We start from the raw sequence: 23934 nt of genomic DNA on the forward strand, positions 1-23934 counted from the left end.
ATACGATCTTTCAAGTTGGGGCTTTTTAACTAAACATAGCTTCTTGATTATAACTCTTTTAAAGTACTAGTAAATTCACCATGATCTAAGAAGATATACATTTCAGAGAATGTAATTACACATCATTACAATCATATTACACTGTGAAGCTTTAGGCAACTCTAAATGCATGTAATTTGAACTATTAAACAGGCTTCTATTTTTATTTGTGTGTTTTATTTTAAAGGGTAAGAATTTTAAGAGGCTGGGTTGGGGGGAAAGGTTTAAACAGATGAAAAACATGCTTCAAATCTGTGTGCATCCACTCCAGGGAGAAGTTTGTTTTAAATGAGCTTGTGACAAAAGTCAGTCCCCTTTTTTTGCAGCCTTTGTACAATAACTGTGTGAGAAAGCTAATTGGGTAGGTATCGAATATTTAACCTAAGCATCTGACATGTGGTAATGTGTGTTTTAACCTCCTTCTGGCCTCAGAGAAAATGGTAAATACATTGTTGTTTTCAAAATTGCTCTTTGATTATAGTTTTGTGAGGAGAACTTCAGCTGACACGGCACCTATTTCCGTTAAAATTATTAGTTCCCGGTGCCATTATTGTCAGTGATCTTTGTTCTGCATGCTGTCATAACAGATAATTTCTCTCTTTCACTTTAGGGTGGTTTGAACTGGGTACATCACTGCACTCCAAATGGAAAACTGCAAACAAAGTTGCCCAAGAAAAATACTTTTTCACCCGAGAAAAGCAGGCACAGCTTAGCAACAAAGAACTACGAGCAGCCTACGATCGCTTCTAAATCGCGCTCTCCATCTCCGTACACCAGAAGACGAATGTGCGAGCTCTCAGAAGCAGCCAGGCAACGACTGGCCCATTTAAACCTCGGTCCTTATGAATTCAGAAGAGAAACAGATAAACCTCCATTTGTAGTTAGACGGGTTTGTATTCTCTCCAAAGTGCTTCCAGCTTAAGCTCAGCTCAAATATTGTTCTTGCGCTAAATACTGTGCCAAAGATTCATTCCTTCAGCTCGTAGTTTAGATGAATAATTTTGCTCTCCTTAGCAGTCTGTCACATAGTGATTTAAATGTGAAATTAACTAAAATAAAATTTCTTTTATCCACGTTAGTAACAGACAAAGATCAAATTCTTTCATGAATATCTTGGTTAAATTCTCTGAGGCTCCATTTCTTTTCTTCCAGCGCACTAGACAGGATAATAGGTGTATAAATTCAGCTTGGAAGTAATTGATATTAGTATTAAAAACTCCTGAATAAGACTTGAAAGAAAGAATGTCTAGTCACATTATGAACACTTACACTTCCTCTCTTTCAGCTTTTTTATGTTGGCATCCTATAATCTTTAAAACACTTCCTTTGCCCAGAGCTACATCTCTTAATGCTTTGCCTTAACAGTTCATAACCAGCCTGAGTTTAGCGCTCACATTAGGACTTCTTGCTAACCGTACGTGAAAAAGTGTTCTGAAATTAGCTACTTATTTAAACCAACTTCAAGTGCTTTAATGCAAAGAGAACAGATTTCCCAGGTTCTTGGAGGATCACAAGAATGCCCCTGTACTCAGCACTGGTTAGGCCACACCTGGCGTACTGTGTCCAGTTCTGAGCCACTCAGTTTAGGAAAGATGGTGACTTGCTGAAACGTGTCCAGAGAAGGGCAACAAAGGTGGGGAGGGGTTTGGAGCACAGGCCCTATGAGAAGAGGCTGAGGGAGTTGGGGTTGCTTAGCCTGGAGAAGAGGAGGCTCAGGGAAGACCTTCTTGCTCTCTACAACTACCTGAAGGGAGGTTGTAGGCAGGTGGGGGTTAGCCTCTTCTCCTAGGCAACCAGCCCCAGAACAAGAGGGCACAGTCTCAAGCTGTACCAGGGGAGCTTTAGGCTGGATGTGTTAGGAAGAAGTTCTTCATAGAAAGAGAGATTGGCCGTTGGAATGTGCTGCCCAGGGAGGTGGTGGAGTCACCATCACTGGAGGTGTTTAGGAAGAGACTGGATGGGCTGCTTGGTGCCGTGGTTTAGTTGATTAGATAGGGTTGGGTGATAGGTTGGACTTGATGATCTCTTAGGTTCTTTCCAACCTGGTTAATTCTAATAACTTCTAACACATTCTCTTTTCTTTTCTTTTTTTTCCCCTTATGATGGCAATAATCCTTTATTTTTAGAAGCCCACCTTAAATGCATAGGGGACAGAAATGGAATCATTCGGATTCTGTGCTGTGACATTATGATTTGCCTACCATTCTGGATCCTTGTCACAGCCATTGAGATAATTTAGTGTTTAGTTAGCTTGATTCTCACTTTATTTCATTTGTTTCTAGTTTATGTACAAATAAATTAATAATATCTTGTCAGATTTGTAGAATTCTTTTTCCAAGTTCCATTCAACCTATAGATTCCTTTTAGAAATTCAAATTAGCCTTAATAAGCCATTAATCATTCATCAGCCCACTGTTTCTCTCTGATCTCTCAGATATTTTTTGTTTAATTCATTTTAATCAATGCTTCTGTTTTCTGATCTGTAGGTGAAGTTCACAGTTTAATTAAAGCATCTTTAAATACTGATTATAGGTTTTGATTGTTTGGTTGTATTTGTATGAAAAAGAAAGTAGCTTGTCACTTAATATACCAAATCTTCACTGTCATGGCCTTCCTAGACTGAGAATGCTTCTTTTAGGACATCTTTACTTCTGAGGACTCTTTTGGCTTGGAGGTTTTGTGTTACATAAAGATTAAAATTAGATGATGTTAAATGCAACTTTTTTTAATCAGGAAGAGATTCAGATCTCCCTTGGTGAGATCTGGACTGTGTGGAATAAATATGAGATACCATGAATTGCACACTATTATAGATGAAAGAGAAACAATCTATTACTATTTTTTTTTCTTTGAACAATGTGATACTCAGAGTTTTCTAGACCTTTCTGGCACCATTTCACAGTATCACTAAGGTTGGAAGAGACCTCAAAGATCATCAAGTCCAACCTGTCACCACAGACCTTATGACTCGACCATGGCACCAAGTGGCACATCCAATCCCCTCTTGAACACCTCCAGGGATGGTGACTCCACCACCTCCCTGGGCAGCACATTCCAATGGCGAACGACTCTCTCGGTGAAGAACTTTCTCCTCACCTCGAGCCTAAACTTCCCCTGGCACAGCTTGAGACTGTGTCCCCTTGTTCTGGTGCTCGTTGCTAGAGAGAAGAGACCAACCCCTTCCTGGCTACAACCACCCTTCAGGTAGTTGTAGACAGCAATAAGGTCACCCCTGAGCCTCCTCTTCTCCAGGCTAAACAATCCCAGCTCCCTCAGCCTCACCTCATAGGGCTTGTGCTCAAGGCCTCTCCCCAGCCTCGTTGCCCTTCTCTGGACACGTTCAAGTGTCTCAATAGCCTTCCTAAACTGAGGGGCCCAGAACTGGACACAGGACTCAAGGTGAGGCCTAACCAGTGCTGAGTACAGGGGCACAATGACTTCCCTGCTCCTGCTGGCCACACTATTCCTAATGCAGGCCAGGATGCCATTGGCTTTCTTGGCCACCTGGGCACACTGCTGGCTCATGTTTAGGTGGCTGTCAATTAGCACCCCCAGGTCCCTCTCTGTTTGGGAGCTCTCCAGCCACTCCGACCCCAGCCTGTAGCTCTGCATGGGGTTGCCATGGCCAAAGTGCAGCACCTGGCACTTGGACTTGTTGAATGCCATGCCATTGGACTCCACCCATCTGTCCAGTCAGTCGAGGTCCCTCTGCAGAGCCCTTCTACCCTCTAACTGACCAACGTCTGCTCCCAACTTTATGCATTTATGCACGGTAATGACAATACTAAACCTAATGTTGATATGAGAATACTTTAATATTCAAATAAGATTAAAATATTTCAGGAAGGATTTGATGTAGCCTTATGAAGGAAAAAAACCATAATTTTACTGTATCTTTGATTCAGATTGAACAGCCACCCCCTGGTATTAGTCTTCATACCTGTTGTCCTACACGAGAAAGCACAGCAGAAGCCTGGAGCAATGTAGACCATGGTCAGTATTTTCCAGTAGATTATCTCATTAATACTTTTGCTGTTTGTAGTAGTTCACTGGGGTTGTTTTGTTTGGAGAAAGGGCTGCTCTTTCTTCCTGTTCCCAGGAAGAATTCTGAATTAGCTGCTGCTGCAAAAAGGTGGTTTGAATAGTTCTTTACAGCGTGACATTTGGAACATGGTTCTACATGATGGGAAAGTAGGAGTAGAAAATACCAAAGCCCGGGCAAGCGCTCTGTTTCACTCCACTTGTTTTGATGAGTTGGAGAGTGGAGCAAATCTGCACCACAGTCTGTGGGTGTGTTGATCAGTCTTGGAGTATTGATCATTTTGAAGTTCAAGGGCTCTGTTGCTTCCAAGATGAGTAATGTTTGCTTCAGCAGCATTCGTGAGTGGTGGATCGGTGACTTGGCGTTATTAATGAGCATCCTGGATGTGCTCCTGTATCTGTTTTGGCATTCACTGGAATCAGTAAGTGAGGATTTAATGAAAGGTATGGGACTAGAAATTTAAGAAAGTACCCTAAAACTTGATTTTATTGCATATGTCTGGCAATATGAGGATTTTAATGAGTCTCATCAGTATTTGTTTGTTATGTGTGCTCTGCCTCAGTTTTATTGCACCTCCTCACTAATTATAAATTGTTATGGAGCAAATCATCATGAACTTGTTATTTTTCTTTTGTTCTTTGTAATAGCACTGGGTGCAAGGATTTCAAAGGTTTCATGTTGCCTCTGGGAATATGTAGTAGCTGGGTAACATAACAGACCTACTATTATCTGATACTGCTGCATAATTATGAGATTATTAGTGGTTAGAAGACCAAAATGTACCTCGTTATAAATGTCTAGAGGTTTCACTGGTCACCTGCCTGTGTCCTGACTGTAACTTCTGAAAAAAAACAACAGATTCCTAGGATAAGAAATCTTGATACAATTTAATCCTTTTTTGCTTTCATGCAGGTAGCTAATAGCCCAGTGCCTTTATATTTCCATACAACATAGAAGGCTTGGGTCTGTTATGGCTTGGGCCTGATGGTGGTTCAGTACAAACTAGTAAAACTGATGAGGGAGGCAGAAATAATTTAATGGCAGTCTCTCAGAGATGAGATATGCCTGTTGATGTTGGTGAAACATCCAACCTGGGAGGGACCTAATAGTTTCCCCGTGGTGTGTTTCTATGGGTTTTGTACTCATGTCAGTGGCTCAGCGTTGAGGGAAGAATGAAGAGGTGATAAGGAAATGAAGAGGTGATAGGAGAGAGATGATCACAAGGAAGTTTGTTCAGTGAAGCCTAGTAAGCTGGTGCAATGTACCTGAGAATTTTTAGGAATGGTAGAGCTTGGTTTTCTATTAGGCAATTAACAGCTTAACGAAATGTGCCCCTTCTGTCCCTGTGCAGAAGATAGTGCTTGCACTGATTCATTGTTGCTATAAACATTGTACTCCACTAAATATGAAGTCATAGTTTTCAGCTACAGAAAATGATTTCCTGAAATGTTATGAGGAAAGTGTTTAGAATTTCACCATGTGTGATAAGAAATTGCTTTGGCACTGCCTGGGAGGACAGGTAAGCTCTTTTGTAAAAGATATCACAAAATTCAGGACATTTGAATTTTGCTTTGAGTCTCTCCTGGTTTGCACCTTTTTTTTTTAACTCTTTTTCTCTTTTTCTCTAGATCCTTCTCTTGGCAGCTACAGACCCAGGAAAGCCAAAGTGAGTACTCTCAAGTGGCACTGTTTACAGGTAGTTTTTTGGGGATCTCTGAGTGAGGAGGATTGTCTTGCATGGGTGTTTTTGAAACTTTATCTACTGCAGTATCAAAAGCAAAACAGGGACGTTTTTCAATCTATTCTAACCCAGTTTAGGCCTGTGACAGATGATTTACAAACAGAAATGTGACACAACACTCTGCAAGAGATTTCATGCCTATAGGTACAGAACTTTGTTCTCCTTGGCATTAAGGCTCGTGAGAAGGCTGTAGAAGAGCCTTTGCACTTGCCTTCCCTGTTATTCTCTGAGTACTTTTCATTCTGGAATTGTATGGAAAAGCATCACTGGTATGACTGGCAAGCCACTGTTCTGTTACTTCACATCCTCCCTCTCTTAGATTTTAGATGCTTTGTGTATTAAATGCATCTGAAGATCAATGTTAGGAGTCTGGGGTTTTTTCTCTCTTCTTTCCATCCTCATTTAGATGTTTTTGCCTGTGTTCCTGAAGTATTGTACAAATTGTGGGTTTAGGCATTTAATTATGTACTGCACTCCCTTAGATTCCATAATGGGTGGGGAAACTGATGGTACCAGGGAGGAGGAAAGAAAGAAAATTACAAGGATAAACCTTGGTGTATGTTAAGAGCACTTCTGTCAGATTCTGAACTTCTATTACCAAGGACTGCAATTTTATGTGCCATGGAACTCTAATATATTGTGCCACTTTTAGATTATCCCATAGCTGCAAATGAGAAACTGTAAAGAAGAAAATGGAGAATTTCTACTAAATATTCTAAATGGGGGGGGAGGAGGAGGTATTCTTTCAAAAAATTATAGCTATTTTAAGGTCCTGTTGTCTCCCCCCATCCCTCTGGCTCCACTGCCAATGGGAAAGCAGATTGTAGGAGCAGTCATTGGAGAATGCAGATAGCTGAGCTTACAGGTTAATTTATCATGTTCTTGACACCACTAATCACTTGCATTCTCTTCAGTCCTGGTTTTGTGAGAATCACATCTTTTTCATGCCAGAACTGTAATACAGATTTGTTTAAGTGGAGCTCTTTCCCAAAGCTGAATTAAAAAAGCCTTGCAGCCTGGAAAGAGCTAATAAATAACCTGATTGTTGTCGGTCTGGGGGGTTTTGTGGTTTGGGGTTTTTTGATTCAGCTTTGGGAAACAGCTTTTTGTGAAAGTCCCCATGCCAGGTGAAAGGGAGTAACCCATGGAGACATTTTAGTGGCATGAGATTCCTGGGAAGGGTAAGTCTTTAAACTGAGCAGTTAGAAAAGGTGATGAAAGGGTTGTTACAGCAAACTTTGCCATGAGATGGTGTGTTAGATGTCAGCAGAGTCCTCTGGCACTTAGACCAGAGGTCTTTCTATGAAATGAGGGTCCTTGTTCTTTCCTCAGCAGGCAAATTTTCCTGCATGTATGTGCAAACTTTAACATTCTGGTTTGGAAACTAAAACATTGAAATGTACATAATAAATCTTAATACGGTTTGCTGTCTCTCTTTTTTCACAGGCAAAATCTACTCACAGAAAAGACTTTGGGAGTTCTGGTGTTTGCAATGAGGCTATGATCTCAGATCCACCCAACAGACAGTCCCATTCTGCTGGTTCATTGGAGCATTCAGCACCTCCAGCTCTTCAGAAGCACTCTCCAAGCTCTGTGCTCAATCGATCTTCTCTGAGGGAAAGGTAGTGACTTGGTTTGGTTTGGGAAATGCTGGAGTTATTAACGTGAGCAGATGATAACAGTTCTTGCATGACTATAGTTTGCAATTTTGGAGATGTGCAGGCTGAAGAGACTTGAACAATCTTTTCCCCAACAACTGTCTCATTGTGTAATTTGTCCTCAAGTGCTGTGCTTGTCATCACCTCTCTGCTTAATGAATACAATCCTAATAATACAGCAATGAAAAGGACCTTTGACGTTTCTGTTGCTAACTTTCTCTGAAACAGTGAAGCCCCAGATTTCAAACTGCCAATCTTCCTCTAAAAGAGAGGATAGTTAAATAAATAATCACTGTTTCAGAGGTCATTAGAATCTCAGGAGTGTAACTACAGATACATGTCAAGTAGGCTTTATGGGGTGTACTGGGAAGCGTTTCCTCATTCTGACTTCTGACTAGTCTTTGTAAGTACATACTTGTGGCTTTGCTGCTGTCAGGTGTGACTACTGTGTGCAACATGCTTGGGCTAGCTTTAATCTAGTCAGTGTATTATTTTCCAGTCTTTCTGCTTTGTTGACATCCTAAGATTTTGTTTTGTTTGGAGTCTGGACCTCTACAGCAATTGTGTGCATGTCTATTACTACATTTAAATTGGTTTTCTCAGTATTCTTCACTGACACCAATGGAGTTGGGGCGAACACAGTTTCCAATACTCCTTAGTTCTGTGAATTTCAATCCCTGGGTTAATATTTGGGGCAAACCTCACAGCTTCAGAGTCTTACGAGGGTAGGAGGGAAGAAATAGCAGAAAGCAACATAACTTTTCATGCTTCATGCTTCTCCCTTCAAGGAGACCATTCCCTACCTCCTGTTGAGTAGAACATGTGCTTAGTGCGCAATGCTACTACTGTACATTCAGTTCAGGAAGTTACTGGACAGCTTTCTGGGAGCAGAAAAACTAGACACAAAGCTGGGCCTGAATAAGAGAATGCATAAAGTATGTGGGAGAAGCTGAGGATCAAACTGATGGCCTGCCCTAAATGCTGAAGTGTTTACTGAGGCCCTGTTTGGAGATGTCCTTTGCGTAGTTCCCACTCCTTCCAGGCTGTTTCTTCCATTGTTCCCTCAGTCAGTGCTCACAGGGTGCATTTTGTAGCCTACACACAGCCTTGTGGCTTTTTCAAAACAGGAAAATAGTCTCTGTTTTTTTCTTAAGAAAAATGACAGATGGCAGGTGGGAATTGAATTTTTAATACTCATAAAGATCAAGTTGGTGTTTTAACATCTCCCTCTGCTTGAAAATTTGCTTGTTTGTTGTTCTGCGTAATAGAATTTCTTGAGAACTGTTACACAGAGATCCAGAGGGATCTGGGGTTTGGAGGAGGTTTCTTTGTCATCTTGTTTACATCCCCATTCTCTTCTGACAACATCTGGGGAAGAGATATTGTAATGGTGACTTCTTTGTCCTTTTTTGTCAGATGGACTCCTAATGAAATGGAGAGGGGGTAAATTCTAAAATGCATTGTATTTAAATAAAGCTGACAGGGTCCTTTATATGGATGACAGGAAAGTCTTGTGTGTTTTGGTCTGCTGTTACATGCATAGCAATTCAGTCATCTGCCAGTTAATCTTGAACCTGTTTGAATGTTCTTGCTCTTTCTCTTTATGAACCCTCCCCAGAAGAGATTTGTGATCTAGTGAAATTACTCTTTTTTTCCTTCTTCTCATTAGAACAAACGTTCTCAGCTCTTCAGAGATGTCACTTCGTGTAAAAGATGGAAGCATTTATTTTTTGTCATGAAAAAATTCAAATTGAGGTAGAGGACATAGTCTTAAAAAATTTGATCTCTGTTTCATGCTGCTGAGATAACAATGGTTTTAGCTGACTGCTGGAATGACAATCATGGATCAAAGGTCAGCCTTTGGAAATGCATGCAAACACCGCTGTTCAGATCATTGAAATACAGAGAAAATCAGTACTGCTGAAAGTATGTAAGTCTTAGTGTATTTGCAAGAATATAGTCTTATCTCACAGTGTTTTGGTGTTTATTTCCTCAGCTGTATTTTGAATTACAAAGACAAAGAGCTTAGCAAATCCATGGCATTTCTTTCGATGCTAGTCAACCCACAGTCAATATGAAATTTGACTCCCAACCTCAACCTTTAGTTCCTTTTTTTCCCCCTGTATTTTTTCAAAGGTAGTGTGAAGTGAATATCTGCCTTCTTGGGAGTACTTCCCAGAACCCTGCTGAGCAGTTGTTAAGCCACTGCAATACTTTTCTGTGATACAGAAATTGGGGTCTTGCAGAAGGTCCTCTGAGCCTTTTTGTGTCCTTTCTTGCAGTTTCCAGTCCCTTTCTGTGAGCCTGCTCAAGAGACCACGAAGCAGTCCTCTCCCCTTTTCCACTGGGTTTGAGCCAGAGGCAGAACTGTAAATAGATTTGCTATTGAACAAGGCAACATAGTTTTGAATATTTATATTTCCCATTTTACTGTTGCATCTTTCATTAGGGAGGTCATCTAAGGAAAGAATTTGCTAACATAGCAAACTACCAGCCAGCAGAGTGAGGAGCCTGGAGAAGAGGAGGCTCAGGGGAGACCTTATTGCTCTCTACAACTACCTGAAGGGAGGTTGTAGCCAGGAAGGGGTTGGTCTCTTCTCCCAGGCAACCAGCACCAGAACAAGAGGACACAATCTTAAGCTGCACCAGGGGAAGTTTAGGCTGGAGGTGAGGAGAAAGTTCTTCCCAGAAAGAGTAATTGGTCATTGGAATGTGCTGCCCAGGGAGGTGGGGGAGTCACCGTCCCTGGAGGTGTTAAAAAAGGGATTGGACGTGGCACTTGAAGCCATGGTTTAGCTAGTCATGAGGTGTTAGTTAATAGGTTGGACTTGATCATCTTTGAGGTCTTTTCCAACCCAGTTGATTTTATGAGGCCATGCAACTCCACTCTTTGCTTCTCTTTCTGGTGCAGTCTGACAGCACAGACACGCTCTTCGGTCCCTGCCCATAGTGTGTTCTAAGATCTTGCAGATGGTGGTTTTTTCATGTTATCTTAACACTTTAAGAGTTCTTTCTCCCAATTGCCCCCACTTATGGTAGCATTCTCTCCAACTGTAAATCTGGTACTACAGGACTTCACTGATTTCTGTCTTCTGATGGTTTGTCCTTGTATGTGGTTTTGCTCAGCATGAAGTCTGTCTTTGAAGCTGATGAATTCTGCTTGGAGGCCACATGCACCTGAAGGGAGGTTATAGCCAGGTGGGGGCTGGTCTCTTCTCCCAGGCAACCAGCACTAGAACAAGAGGACAGAGTCTCATGCTGCATGAGGAGATGTTTAGGCTGGATGTTAGGAAGCAGAAAGAGAATCTCTCTTCACAGAAAGAGAGATTGGCCATTGGGATGTGCTGCCCAGGGAGCTGGTGGAGTCACCATCACTGGAGGTGTTTAGGAAGAGACTGGATGAAGCACTTGGTGCCATGGTTTAGTTGATTAGATGGTGTTGGGTGATAGGTTGGACTCGATCTTGAAGGTCTTTTCCAACCCGGTGAATTCTATTCTGTGCTATGCTATTCCATTCAAGGCTGGGAGGTGTGCTGGTGGGGGAAGGAGTCACGATGGGCATTGCAAATATTCTGCAGTAGGCTTTTGCATTAATTCTTTGGATAGGAACTGTATTAGTATCTCCTGCTGACATGTGATATTAACATTTGTGCTGTGTGCAAGTGGGTGATTGGATTGTCTGACATTTGAAAACACTGGTTTATTACATGTCTCAAGTTTGCAAGCTGCTCTTTGAGTGGAGGACATGGCTGGCTGTGTTCTGTTTGTATTTCTAAATGGAGTATTTCATCCTAATGGCTAAAATTACACATGAAAATAACTTTCATCTTTAACAGAAGCTCTAGACTGCCTGCTTAGTTGCCTTTTTTTTTCCCCACATCTAGGTAGATGTTGTCTGTATGACCTTAAAAAAAACCCAAACCAACCACCACCTTAACTCCTAAAAGAAAATAAATGCCTTTAGTCACATTCCAAGGGAAAATGGTGCTGTTTCCTTGATCAGGCTCGACACAACATCTTTGAAATTAATCTGGAGAAGTTCTCTGATTGATCTGGCTTTTTCTAGGTCACTGAGCTATATTTCCAAAGTGTTTATACAATCTATTGGAATCAATAAACAATTTAAACCGATGTAGCTGCAGAATGTTTGCAAGTCCCGGGGAAAATTGAAAGTATGACAAAGAATACAGCTGAAGAAGTTTATTTCGTTTATCAGGACAAACAGTCATCGAAATGAAATGACTTTCCTTTCAACATTGCAGTATGATAGTGACACCTTGATCACATAAATAAGTAGCTAGTCATTTTAAAACCTCGTTATTGGTGATTTGGGGCAAAATGGAATCCATTTATTTATACTCTAGGAGGCTGTGCTGCAAAGCCTGCTTTTATAAAATATTTCCAATAGCAGAATGAGAATATCATGAGAAGGTTTCGCTTCAGATTATGGTTGTGCCATCTCAGGCAGGTTTTCATTTTGATTCGAGTCTTGCTTGTTGTAAATATTAACATCATGACTTCACATGTGGATTAGGCTCTGTTGTCAGTTGTTACTAAAATTAGACAACAACAGTGCTGGAAAGGCTAATTGAAAAGAAGCTGGTACTGGTTTTAATCACACTTAAGCTTTTGATTTTGGGGTGGGCATAAATGAAGTTTAGGGTTTGTGAGAGCAGCTGAGAGTTTCTTATACCACAGCGCGCACTAGTGGTTGGACCAATAAAATCAACTGAAGACATTTAACAGCTCTTGAATTAAGTTCTTAAATCATCTTCTTGCAGACATAGCCACGTATTTTCTAAATGAATGCAACAGCAAGCTGGATTTTGGGTTTTTTCCCCCCTACAAAAGTGAACACATTTATCTCCAAGGATATTTGTAAATTTAAGATGAATAACAATGATCTGAAATCTTGAGTGCGAATTTCATAACATTTATTTCCCAAAGGCAATCTGTTCCAACTTCTTTTCTCAGTGCCAGCAACCTGCATGTTGGAGGAACAGGAGCTGCTGTATTAATAAGAGAAAATGCCATGACTTTGTGGGGCTGTCTTCTATTTGTCAAATGGACCATGGTTCCCTCTTACTGCATTTAGGATGCAGAGGTTTAAACATACATTTCAGAGGTTCTTTCATGTTCGTGTTTGTAATGCTAATGGGAAGTGATAAGATGATAGTAGCACTTCAGCCCTATGACCTGCTTTCTTTAAAATAAAAGTAAAGCAATGTTGGGTTTGGGGAGTTTTGGTGTTTGGGTTTGTTGTTTTTTCAAAACACCACCAGTGCCAGAGCACATGGGTTGTAATGCAGTGCATCAAAATGGGCTTGACTGTGTTAGGGAAATGAATGCTCCTATCTGCTGAAAGGACTGAAACTTTTATTTCTTTAAAGGCAAAGCTTTCCTCCCCTACCAGGATTCACAAACTATTTTGCTTTCTTTTAGATAACTTCAGTGAGGTAGAATCAATAAGATTGGAAAAGACCTCAGAGATCATCAAGTCCAACCTATTACCTAATACCTAACACCTCCTGACAACTAAACCATGGCTTCAAGTACCACATCCAATCCTTTTCTGAGCACCTCCAGGGATGGTGACTCTACCACCTCCCTGGGCAGCACATTCCAATGGCCAATAACTCTTTCTGGGAAGAACTTTCTCCTCACCTCTAGCCTAAACTTCCCCTGGTGCAGCTTGAGAGTGTGTTCTCTTGTTCTGGTGCTGGTTGCCTGGGAGAAGAGACCAACCCCCACCTGTCTACAACCTCCCTTCAGGTAGTTGTAGAGGGCAATAAGGCCTCCCCTGAGCCTCCTCCAGATCTTTTAGTGCAACAAATCCTTAGATTCTAGTATGCAAAAGATTGAACAGAGTGGATTTGCTGTATGTGCTGTTTGCTCTGAAATGAGTTGTGTATGTTCAGGATGCTAACACCAATGTTATGGACAGCTTTTTGAAAATCCTTGCTTGTAATGATCCAAAGATAAACCATGTTCTATGTCATTAGAAACCTGGAAACTACACCCCCCTATAGATTATATCATTCATCTTTCTCATACTGTGTCACTTCTTGGCACTTTTTCTTGAAGAAAAGTGGAAGCATTCAGAAAGAGACAGTTTGATTTAAGGAAGCTTGTAAATAGGCTGAAAATATTTGGGCTGTTTAGGACAAGGAGATATTTTTGGAAGGGTAAGCAATAATAAGTGAGTCCAAATAAGTTGGTTAGATACAGGAAAATAGAAGAAAGTTGCTTGAGAGCAGAGCCATGGTCATTTTTTACTTCTATTTCTGTCACTCTCTGGTAGTAGAAGGAGTGATCCAAAGGACTGCAAAGGTCTTCTTGCCCTGCCTGTAACTTTCAAAGCAGTCTGGCACTTCCCATTTTCAGGATCCAGCTTCCATTAATTTTAATGTTGCCAAGTTACTTGTTTGGGACTGAAGCTTTCTATGTGTACTTGGTTTGTTCGTTATGGAAGGAGTTGTACAGTTGTTAGTCATACTGAGATTTCTGGACAGTTCCTGAAGGTGAACTAAGCCAGGCATGATTGAATTGGGGATTTCAGAGTGATAGGAATACTTGTAGTCTCAGTCCTACAAACCCCTCAGAGCCCACTGCAGACTCTCAGGGTTCAGGGTCATGATGTTTTTTCCATTGCATCAAATTTGTGAAGCTCACTATCAAAGCATGTTTCCTGTACTCCTAATCCATCAGTATGGCAGCCAAGGCTGCTGGTGGCTGTTGTTCCCTTAGCTCCAATTGCAGTGGTGTGGCTTGCTGGCTCACAACTCCCCTGGTGATCTGTATTCATATTAGCATGATACCACATCATGGGGGTTTATTTTCTTGGTGCAAAGTCAGGTTCTCAGGGGTTAGAAAACATTGAAAGGAAGATGCACAATCTTGATTTGGTGCCCTGTTTCTGTCTGCTCCGAGCTTGTGTAAGTGAACAGTTCATAACTTTTCCTTAATGATATTTTCCTTACATTGATCTCTTCTTTTACAAGGATTTTATTTTTTTGTTAAATAGTGCGTTTTTGAGTGTAGTAGCTTGTGGTTGGTGTGTAAGTGATGCTGTCCTTAAAATCTTAGTTGGATCCTTTAACAGTCTGAGAACAGCTATTGATGTGGGGTTCCTGCCAGCTTCTGAGCTCACTGAGATGGATGAGGACTTCAATAAAAAAAAAGTGGGGGCAAAAAAAACCAACTGTGCTGCAAAACATAAAAGGCTAAAATGCAAAAGTAGCTGGTGGTTTTAACTGACTCATTGTCCAGTTCTGGGCCCATCAGTTTAAGAAGGACATCGAGACACTTGAACGTGTCCAGAGAAGGGCAAGGAGGCTGGGGAGAGGCTGAGGGAGCTGGGATTGCTTAGCCTGGAGAAGAGGAAGCTCAGGGGAGACCTCATTGCTGTTTACAACTACCTGAAGGGGGGTTGTAGCCAGGAGGGAGTTGGTCTCTTCTCTCAAGCAACCAGCACCAGAACAAGAGGACACAGTCTCAAGCTGCACCAGGGGAAGTTTAAGCTAGAGGTGAGGAGAAAGTTCTTCACCGAAAGAGTCATTCACCATTGGAATGTGCTGCCCAGGGAGGTGGTGGAGTCACTGTCCCTGGAGGGATTCAAGAGGGGATTGGATGTGCCACTTGATGCCATGGTCTAGTCATGAGGTCTGTGGTGACAGGTTGCACTTGATGATCTTTGAGGTCTCTTCCAACCTTGGTGATACTGTGATACCAAGCAAGCTACCTGGTTTTTAATGTAAATAAGTAACTAAAAATGCAGTTCCATCCTGTAACAACTGTCAGCTTGTAGTTTTTTAGCTCTGTGGACTTTCCAGTTTGCATTGGGGTTATCTTCCTGTTGATTTATTTCAGTGGAAAACATTTTATGTCTGCAATACTTCCTTGAAAAGAGGAAAACAAAACCTGATCACTGGGAATAGAGTGCAGTATAGCTTGTTCTATTCAGGAGGGACAATACAAACATTACAGCAATATTACTCAAGTTATAAAATCATCAACATTTCCTTATGTTTCACATCTTCTGTTGGTATTGTGGATGTATACCACTTATGCACTGCTCTGAAATGCTTCTTTACTTGTACCCCAGAGGAGAAAAAGAATTGGATGTAAACATTGCATATGTTCCAAATGGAAGGATGTAATGCATGCTTAGTCATTTCAAAAGAATAACAATCTAGGACAAAAGTATGTTTGGGCTTTTCCACAAGAAAATACTTACTTTGTTTGCTTTTCCTCTTCTAGATTTAGTTCTGGTTGGCCTTCACCAGCAAATGGAGATGAGATACATAAAAGAGTGAAAGATATTTTAAGGACACACAGTGCCAGACAGCGCCTCATCTTTGTAAGTTTGAATGCAAACTAAATCCTTTCTTTCCTCCAAGGTGGGTGAGGAAGAGAGCTGTGCCTGCAGTCTTGGATTTATTGTAATGTTACCCTCTGAAGCAGCCTTGATTGCAGAAATATGGATTCAGTGTATAAACTGAACTATTTCACTCTGATCTATGTGTAAGTTTTATGGACAGCTGATGTAGGTAAACCTCTCACAGGTTATTGAGAGCAATTGTGGCTTGCTTTTTTTCATATGTGGTTTTGCAGTTGCAGTTTAAACAAAAAATGTGTTACAGATCTGTAGAACATCCAGGCTTAACATGTTGTGCAGCTGCATATCAGCAGCTGCTTGTGTCCAGCTGTTTGTAGAGCTAATATTATTCCTCACACATGTGCTTTTTTTTCCCCTTAATTACCTGGCTTCCAATGAACAGAGCTCTTCAGCTAACAAGATTATGCCCAGGATCAGAATATGTTGTCCTTGGACTGGATGGTGTTTTAAAGTGTGGTTTTAGACAGATCATTTTTTTTCCTAGTGCAGCTTTGAGGAACCCAGTTGTGGCACAGGATGTCCTTGGCTATAGCATTGTACAAACTGAATAACAAGGTTGTTCATCTGCAAATAACTTAGGATCTTAAGGGTGAGGTGAGGTGAGGTGCTAATGCCTACCAGTCTATGAAAGGTAAGACAAAAGGACATAAGGATGAGAGGTAGGTAAGATTAAGATGAGGAGCTCTGATGAAATTAAACTAGTCTGGCAATCTAGCACACAAATATTACTGATTGCACTGAAGAGACATGAGTCTCTCAAAGTGGAGAAAGGCATCTTTATCTTTTGCTTCAGTATTTCATCCTAGAAAAAGGAGTGTTGGCAGAAATCTGCTTTTGAATGTTGCTGCAATTTTAGGTTACTGCTGTCTCCAGATGTCAACCTTTCCCCTCTGACATAGCTTGCTTTATCAGTGGGAAGCATGATAGAGAGTGTGAGAGCCCTGGTCTCCCCACCTCATGCTGCATCACAGAAATAGCAGGTATCCTGCTGTATGAGCTGTGCTGGCTGGGATGCAGAGACTCCACTCACTACAGTAAACCCATGTCAGAGGGCTGGGCTGATGTGAAGGCTGTTGTCTCAATCTACTGCTGCATGACAGGCTGATAAACCTCTCTCTTAGTTCCAAATTCAATATTTATTTGTTTATTTCCTCAAATTTAGCCATCCTAAGCAGCTCTTTGTGTTGCCTGCACACACACTCAATCTGATTCTATCCTTGTTCCTGTTCAATATTCATTTTTTAGCTTACTTGTTGAGCTTTTTGCTCTAAACTCCAAAGAACATTTTCTCATGCATGCTAGGACTGTTTAATGTAGTTCATGCTATACCTCCCTAAGTTTGTTATGAACTTTATGATCCTGTGAGCTGTCACCTGTCAAATAGATGATGCCCATCACATTTGTCTGTGTTTCAGCCACTCCAAAATAGGTACAAATCCTGTCAAACGCTTCTCTGATGTTTTAGTGAGCTTAAGATGATAAATTGCATTTCATGATGGTCCAGCACCTACATGTAATGAAAGTCTGCACAATCTCAGCTATCTCCAGTGGTCCTTGACTACTTTCCTTGACCAGCAGACTGTGACTTCACAATAAAGGATTTACTTGTTTGTTAGGGGAGCTGGATGGCTCGTTACACAGTCTCTCCATACAGTCATAAAGACTACTGAATTTAATAATGTCTAAAGGAGAATTTGATCTTTTTCTTCCTATTTCTTTACTTTTTTTGTATAGCTTAAAGCATTTTGCTCTAAAGTGATTTACATACATGCTGGGATTCACTTGTTGCTGTAGTATTGACCAATGAGGCTGGGGAGAGGCCTCGAGCACAAGCCCTACGAGAAGAGGCTGAGGGAGTTGGGGTTGCTTAGCCTGGAGAAGAGGAGGCTCAGGGGAGACCTCATTGCTCTCCACAACTATCTGAAGGGAGGTTGTAGCCAGGAGGGGGTTGGTCTCATCTCCCAGGCAACCAGCACCAGAACAAGAGGACACAGTCTCAAGCTGCACCAGGGGAAGTTTAGGCTTGAGGTGAGGAGAAAGTTCTTCACAGAGAGAGTTGTTAGCCATTGGAATGTGCTGCCCAGGGAGGTGGTGGAGTCCCCATCCCTGGAGGTGTTCAAGAGGGGATTGGACGTGGCACTTGGTGCCGTGGTTTAGTAGCCATGAGGTCTGTGGTGACAGGTTGGACTTGATGATCCTTGAGGTCTCTTCCAATCTTATTGAGTCTATGATTCCATGAAATGTACACAATTTTGCAAGCATGCTACTCTCTGTTGGCTGTCAGTGCACATTGTCAGTTCCAGTATTGAATCTTTGCTGAATGCTCACAGGAGTTAATAATAGAGATGGTCTTCTTCTGTTTGCTCTCCTGTTGGAAAAATTTCATGTTTCTGCCCTAAAAAAAATCCAGATATCAGGGTATTGGGAAAGTTTTTTCAGTCTTTTAACTACCAGCCAAGGCTGGAAAAAGACCATTTTTCTTACTCTGTTTTCTTCCACTGAGCCAAAGCAATGGGAGGATGTCACAAAGAAGTCTCATGGTGTTTGATAATGTAGGTGCACAGCTAACTTGTGAAAGCTGTGCTAACAGCAGCTGACCTGCTTCCAGTGAGTGCTATAAAATACACTGAGATTAGTTGTGCTTCTCTGAATGGCCCAAAATCTAGGCTGCATTGCTGCACAGTGGATGGATGAGGTAAATGGGTCATCTTGAAGGTGAGGGAGTAGTAAAGCAAGTATACTGGCAATGTGGTGAGTCAATTTTGGCTCCAGCCTTGTTCCTCTTCCAAACTCTGAAAGGTTGAAAACTCTCTGTTTCACTCCAAAGAGCCTAATGCTAAATAACCATTCCCTGAAGCATCCAGATGTGTTTTCCAAAATTTTATTTCCATCATCCTCTGTAAAAATAGTGTGACTGGAGCTCTGCTGCTAGTTCCTTAGGGTGTCCACTGCAGCAGTCTGCTGTGATGTTCTGACACGATCATAATTAAGGCTGGGGGGAGGCCTCGAGCACAAGCCCTACGAGGAAAGGCTGAGGGAGCTGGGGTTGCTTAGCCTGGAGAAGAGGAGGCTCAGGGGAGACCTTACTGCTGTCTACAACTGCCTATAGGGTGGTTGTAGCCAGGAGGGGGTTGGTCTCTTCTCCCATGCAACCAGCACCAGAACAAGAGGACACAGTCTCAAGCTGTGCCAGGGGAAGTTTAGGCTGGAAGTGAGGAGAAAGTTCTTCACTGAGAGAGTTGTTTGCCATTGGAATGTGCTGCCCAGGGAGGTGGGGGAGTCAGCATCCCTGGAGGTGTTCAAGAGGCAGTTGGTGCTATGGTCTAGTCATGAAGTCTGTGGTGCCAGGTTGGACTTGATGATCTTCGAGGTCTCTTCCAACCTTGGTGATCCTGTGTTTCTGTGATTCTGTAATGTTCCCCACATTTTTTGCTTTCCAAAACACAATTTGCCTCCAGCAGATACTGCAGAGTTTTATTTGCCACTATACCCTGATTCCTCTTCAGTGCTTTGTAGCCTGTGACTGCTGAAGGAAGAGAGATTTCCTGTTTACAAACATACTTATTACCTTGTATTTCCCCACAATAAATTGTGTTATTTTTTCCTTCATCCCTACACCTGCTGGAATATGCAGGTTCTGCATCTTGTCACCATCTACCACTGTATTTACTGTCTTTTCTCCCAGGTTTCTGTTACCAGCAAGTGTGATTACTTTTACTGCACAGTGTTGTTTTTTTCCCCCAGTCACTTCTTCTATAGCTTGAAAGATTATTTTGTTTACTAATCCTTACAGCAATTGGCTTCTGCTGAAAGCATCACTTAGTATCACCTCTTAAGTAGCATCTTTGTTCTTCAGAGTGGAGTGAATATAGTTGTGTGTGGTGGAATTTCTTACTGTCCCCTCTCAGGTGAGCAATTGGCTCCCTTCACATGAGATGTTTTGTTTCTTCCTTACCTTACAGGGTGAATATGGGCTAATTAATGTCTAGACAGCATTTGGAAGGTATGCCCACTTTATAGCAGCTTGAAGAGTAGCACTGAAGGGTCATTAAGTGTGTCATAGATATTTCTTAAAGTTGGGTAAGCATGATAGCACTCAGATGTGTGGAATGGTTCTGTCTGGTACAATGCATTAAATGGATCATAATAGCTCATTATAAATGCCAATAAATAGTAAGTTTTAGATTCTTTTTCCCCTTTCCTGCAAGAAACAAAATGAAGGCAGTGAACTGTAGGTTTCCCAGCATTTCACCAACATGTTTGTTGGGGATTATTGAAGCTTGTGCTGTCTACATAGTTCTCTAGACTTTCACTGTCTAGAAATGCTTTCCAGTTTATTACCTGAAAATTATTAGCTGAATTGTGCTGAACTTAATTAAAAGTGTTCATAAATGGCATTTGGCTCATTACACTTTGTCCCTTTTTCCCCCAAGAAATGTAAGCACTTTAATAGTCTCCTACTAAATGGAAAAGAGAGTATTTTTGAAATGAGATCATTGTAATCAGAAACCAAGGTAATGAGAATTTGATTTCTGTTTTTTTCCAGGATGAGAGTCACTCATCAAAAGGAGACTTGACTAAGACAAGAGAATCTGTGCATAAAGCACCCTTGTCCACGAGTGAACTGCAGAGCAGGTATGGAGTTTTACTCTGACCAAGACAGAACCTACTCATGATATTGCCCTTTAAATTTAGCTAAAAATGTCTCTTCCTATTCTGAGCTATGTAATAATTACACTAGGAAATGGCTTCTGTAGGAGTTAGTCCTACTAACCTTTCTCACTTAAAAGCAAAATACAGCTAACTATAATTATGCCTTTCAACTTAGTTGGCACTATGTCAGTAGAGTCTTCAAAAGCACTGATTTTGGATCCAGACTTGGTCATAAAAATGGTCCTAGGGCAGTAGGTTTTTTGGATTTTATGAACTGGAGAGCAAATGTCACTTAAAAAAAGTATGCTGTTGGTCACCTTTTCTTCCAATTATGGGAGAGCAAAAATAAATTTAAGTTTAATTGGTGATATGATTTGAGATTGGTTTGTTCTTTTCTTTCCATGTATCTGGAAAAGAGAAGATATCTTCAAAAAACACAGCAAATATACATACTCTGGGTCAGTGATGCAGTGTGTACCTCGTTACAGAGGGTATCCTGAATATCTGAGACCTTGAAAGCATGGTTTGTATAGGTTACTTACTCTGGGTACTCTTTACATACATGAGTAGGGTTTTATTTGAATATTCTACTTAAAAGACACCAATTGAATTCATGGTATCATAGTATCAGTCAGGGCTGACCACAAGGATCATCTAGTTCCAACCCCCCTGCCATGGGCAGGGACACCCCACACTAGAGCAGGCTGGCCAGAGCCTCATCCAGCCTGCTCTTAAACACCTCCAGGGACGGTGCCTCAACCACCTCCCTGGACAACCCATCCCAGGGCTTCACCACTCTCATGGTGAAGAACTTCCTCCTCACATCCAGCCTGAATCTCCCCACCTCCAGCTTCATTCCATTCCCCCTAGTCCTATCACTACCTGAGATCCTGAGAAGTCCCTCCCCAGCCTTCTTGTAGGCCCCCTTCAGATATTTGAAGGCCACAATAAGGTCACCTCAGAGCCTTCCCTTCTCCAGCCTGAACAGCCCCAACTCTTCCAGTCTGTCCTCATAGGATAGGTGCTCCAGCTCTCTGCTCATCCTCGTGGCCCTTCTCTGGACAGTTTTCAGGGGAAGTTTTCAATAGTGATGTTCTCCATGCATGCACACACTGTTCTGTATGTTTTAGGTACTTGCTGGAGGGGAGTAAGTAATAAAAAATACTTCTGGGGTTGTAAGGCTTCTTTCTTTTTTCTTTTCTTTTTTTTTTTTTTTCCTTAAGAGAGAATTCTTTGGACTGTGGTGCTGAGTTTGAGAAGTCTTGAGAAAGGTTTTGGAAAAGTTTGAAGAAGGTTTTATTTTGAATATGATGCAATACAATGGCTTCTCAACTCATAGATTCATCAAATGGTTTGGGTTAGAAGGGATCTTGAAGATCATCTGGTTCCAACCCCCCCCTGCTATGGGCAGGCAAGCCTTCCATTAGACCAGGTTATTCAAGGCCCTGTCCAGCCTGGCCTTGAACACCTCCAGGGAAGGTGCATTCATGACCTCTCTGGGAAACCTGTTCCAGTGTCTCAACACCCTTACTGTAAAGTATTTCCCTCAGCCCAAGGTTCTACACAGAGAGAGTGATTGCCCATTGGAACGGGCTGCCTGGGGAGGTGGTGGAGTCACTATCATTGGAGGTGTTCAGGAGGAGACTTGATGGGGTGCTTGGTGCCATGGGTTAGTTGATTAGGTGGGTTGGATTGGTTGATAAGTTGGACTTGATGATCTTGAAGGTCTCTTCCAACCTGTTCTATTCTATTCTAAATTCTCTGCCATGACCCCATAGTGCTGATCCTCTACTGCTGTACCCCACTGAAAGGAGGGTAATTCAATGTGGGTGTCATACTCAACTTTCACTTGCAATTAGTAAGCTCCAAAAAAAGTTAATGATTTGGTGGCTTAAAAAAAAACAACCTCCTGAAATTTGTATCCTCTTTGCAAGGGCTCTTAGTTAGTCACATTTTCACATGTATTTGAAGTTGCTGCTGAAGCTGTTAGTATTTCTATACCTGTGCTCACTCCTGTATTCTCCATGTAGCCTTTTTGCTCCCTTATCCTTTGTCCTGACAGCTGCTGCAATTAAATTGTGTAGGATGTGTTTGTGAGAGAGAAAGTGCAAGTTTTTGTTTTGTGGCAGCTTTGGGACTGTGAGGTGGACGCTGAAATGGCAGACCATGGAGGAAAAAAAGGGGGGGGAGGGGGAAAAGCCCCACCAAACCCTAATACTACAGAAGCATGAAGTGATGGGATATGAAATGCAGCACTCAGGCTGGGAAAGGACGGCTCCTCAGGTTTAGAGGCCAGCAGCAGCAGTCCCATTCACCAGAGGGCGAGACATAAAGGACTGGAGGACGGTCTGATTGCCGAGTGTTTGCCACAGTGCTCATAAACAGGATACAAGGACAGAGACAGAGTTCACAGAAGGACGTGGTACTGTCGACCAAATGCTGGCAGTAAAGCAGATAGATGATTGAAAACCACTGGGAGTAAGGAAAAGGTCCGTGTTTTGTGAAATATTTAGTATATGATTCACTCAGAAAAGAACTTCTGGGACTCTTAAAGGAGATGTATGAGGGAACAAAAGCAGATGACAGGTATTTCAGAGCAGGGAGTTGCGTGCAGAAATCCTGCTGTTAATATGATTTGTGAGTGTAATTCCCAGATTGCTTGGCTGGGGCTGTCAGCTGGTTTCCAGTTGAGACAGGAGAGGGACTCTTCTCTCGCTTGGCTGTGTCTTTGTCCACACCAGTGCTGAGTATCTCATGTGCAAGGGCTGGCTAATGGGAGTGCATACACACACACCCCCTCCTCAAAAGAAAAAGAGGGGAAAATGAAGCTTATGTCTCTTTTCAAGACTTTGTCAGTACCAGAGAAAGGAACTTGTGAATGTTACTATTGCTTTTGAGGTTTGGGGGGGTTTTTTGTGCTGCAGTGAAAGTGGTTGGATTTAGAGTGTCTCCATGTAGATTAAGCTTTCAGTAGAAGAAAAGACAAGCACAAGGCTGACTGCAGAAAATGGATTCCAAGCAAAAGAGTGTCAGGGCTGTTGGTTGCATAGTTCCAAGTGCTGCTTCTAGTGCCATGCTTATTTGCTGTCCTAAGAATTCTCCATCAGAAGTGAGGTGACGTGAAATGCAGAAGGGAGAAGGTAAAACTTCAGCTGTTGATGGATCCCCAGGGTGTTGACTTGTCTACATTTAACACAAGCCTGAATAACTCTTCTATTGATTTTGCTGTTTGGTGTGTTGGTTTCATTGTGTCCAAACTGCGAAGCAGTTCTCTCCTGGATGAAAAACAGGTTTCCATTTGCTTCATGTTATTGACTGCTTTTAAATGTTGGAGCTCCTTTGTAAAGGTGTGAAAGTGGCCTTCCTCTCTTTTTAATACTGGAGCCACGCTGAGATCTTCTTG

The 23934-nt window shown here is 41.8% G+C and overlaps 1 protein-coding gene across 1 annotated transcript in view; it reads left to right on the plus strand.

Annotated features, from left to right (window-relative positions):
* The window catches only part of SPATA6 (spermatogenesis associated 6), a 46590-nt gene that overhangs the window by 20115 nt on the left and 2541 nt on the right, over positions 1-23934 (plus strand). Inside the window, exons 7-12 of the mRNA XM_054165448.1 lie at positions 650-928; positions 3945-4032; positions 5710-5747; positions 7269-7444; positions 15740-15839; positions 20425-20513. Coding sequence (XP_054021423.1) covers positions 650-928; positions 3945-4032; positions 5710-5747; positions 7269-7444; positions 15740-15839; positions 20425-20513 — 770 coding nt within the window. The remainder of the gene's footprint in view (positions 1-649; positions 929-3944; positions 4033-5709; positions 5748-7268; positions 7445-15739; positions 15840-20424; positions 20514-23934) is intronic.

Source organism: Dryobates pubescens, chromosome 11, assembly GCF_014839835.1.
Source record: "Dryobates pubescens isolate bDryPub1 chromosome 11, bDryPub1.pri, whole genome shotgun sequence".
Classification (NCBI taxonomy): domain Eukaryota; kingdom Metazoa; phylum Chordata; class Aves; order Piciformes; family Picidae; genus Dryobates; species Dryobates pubescens.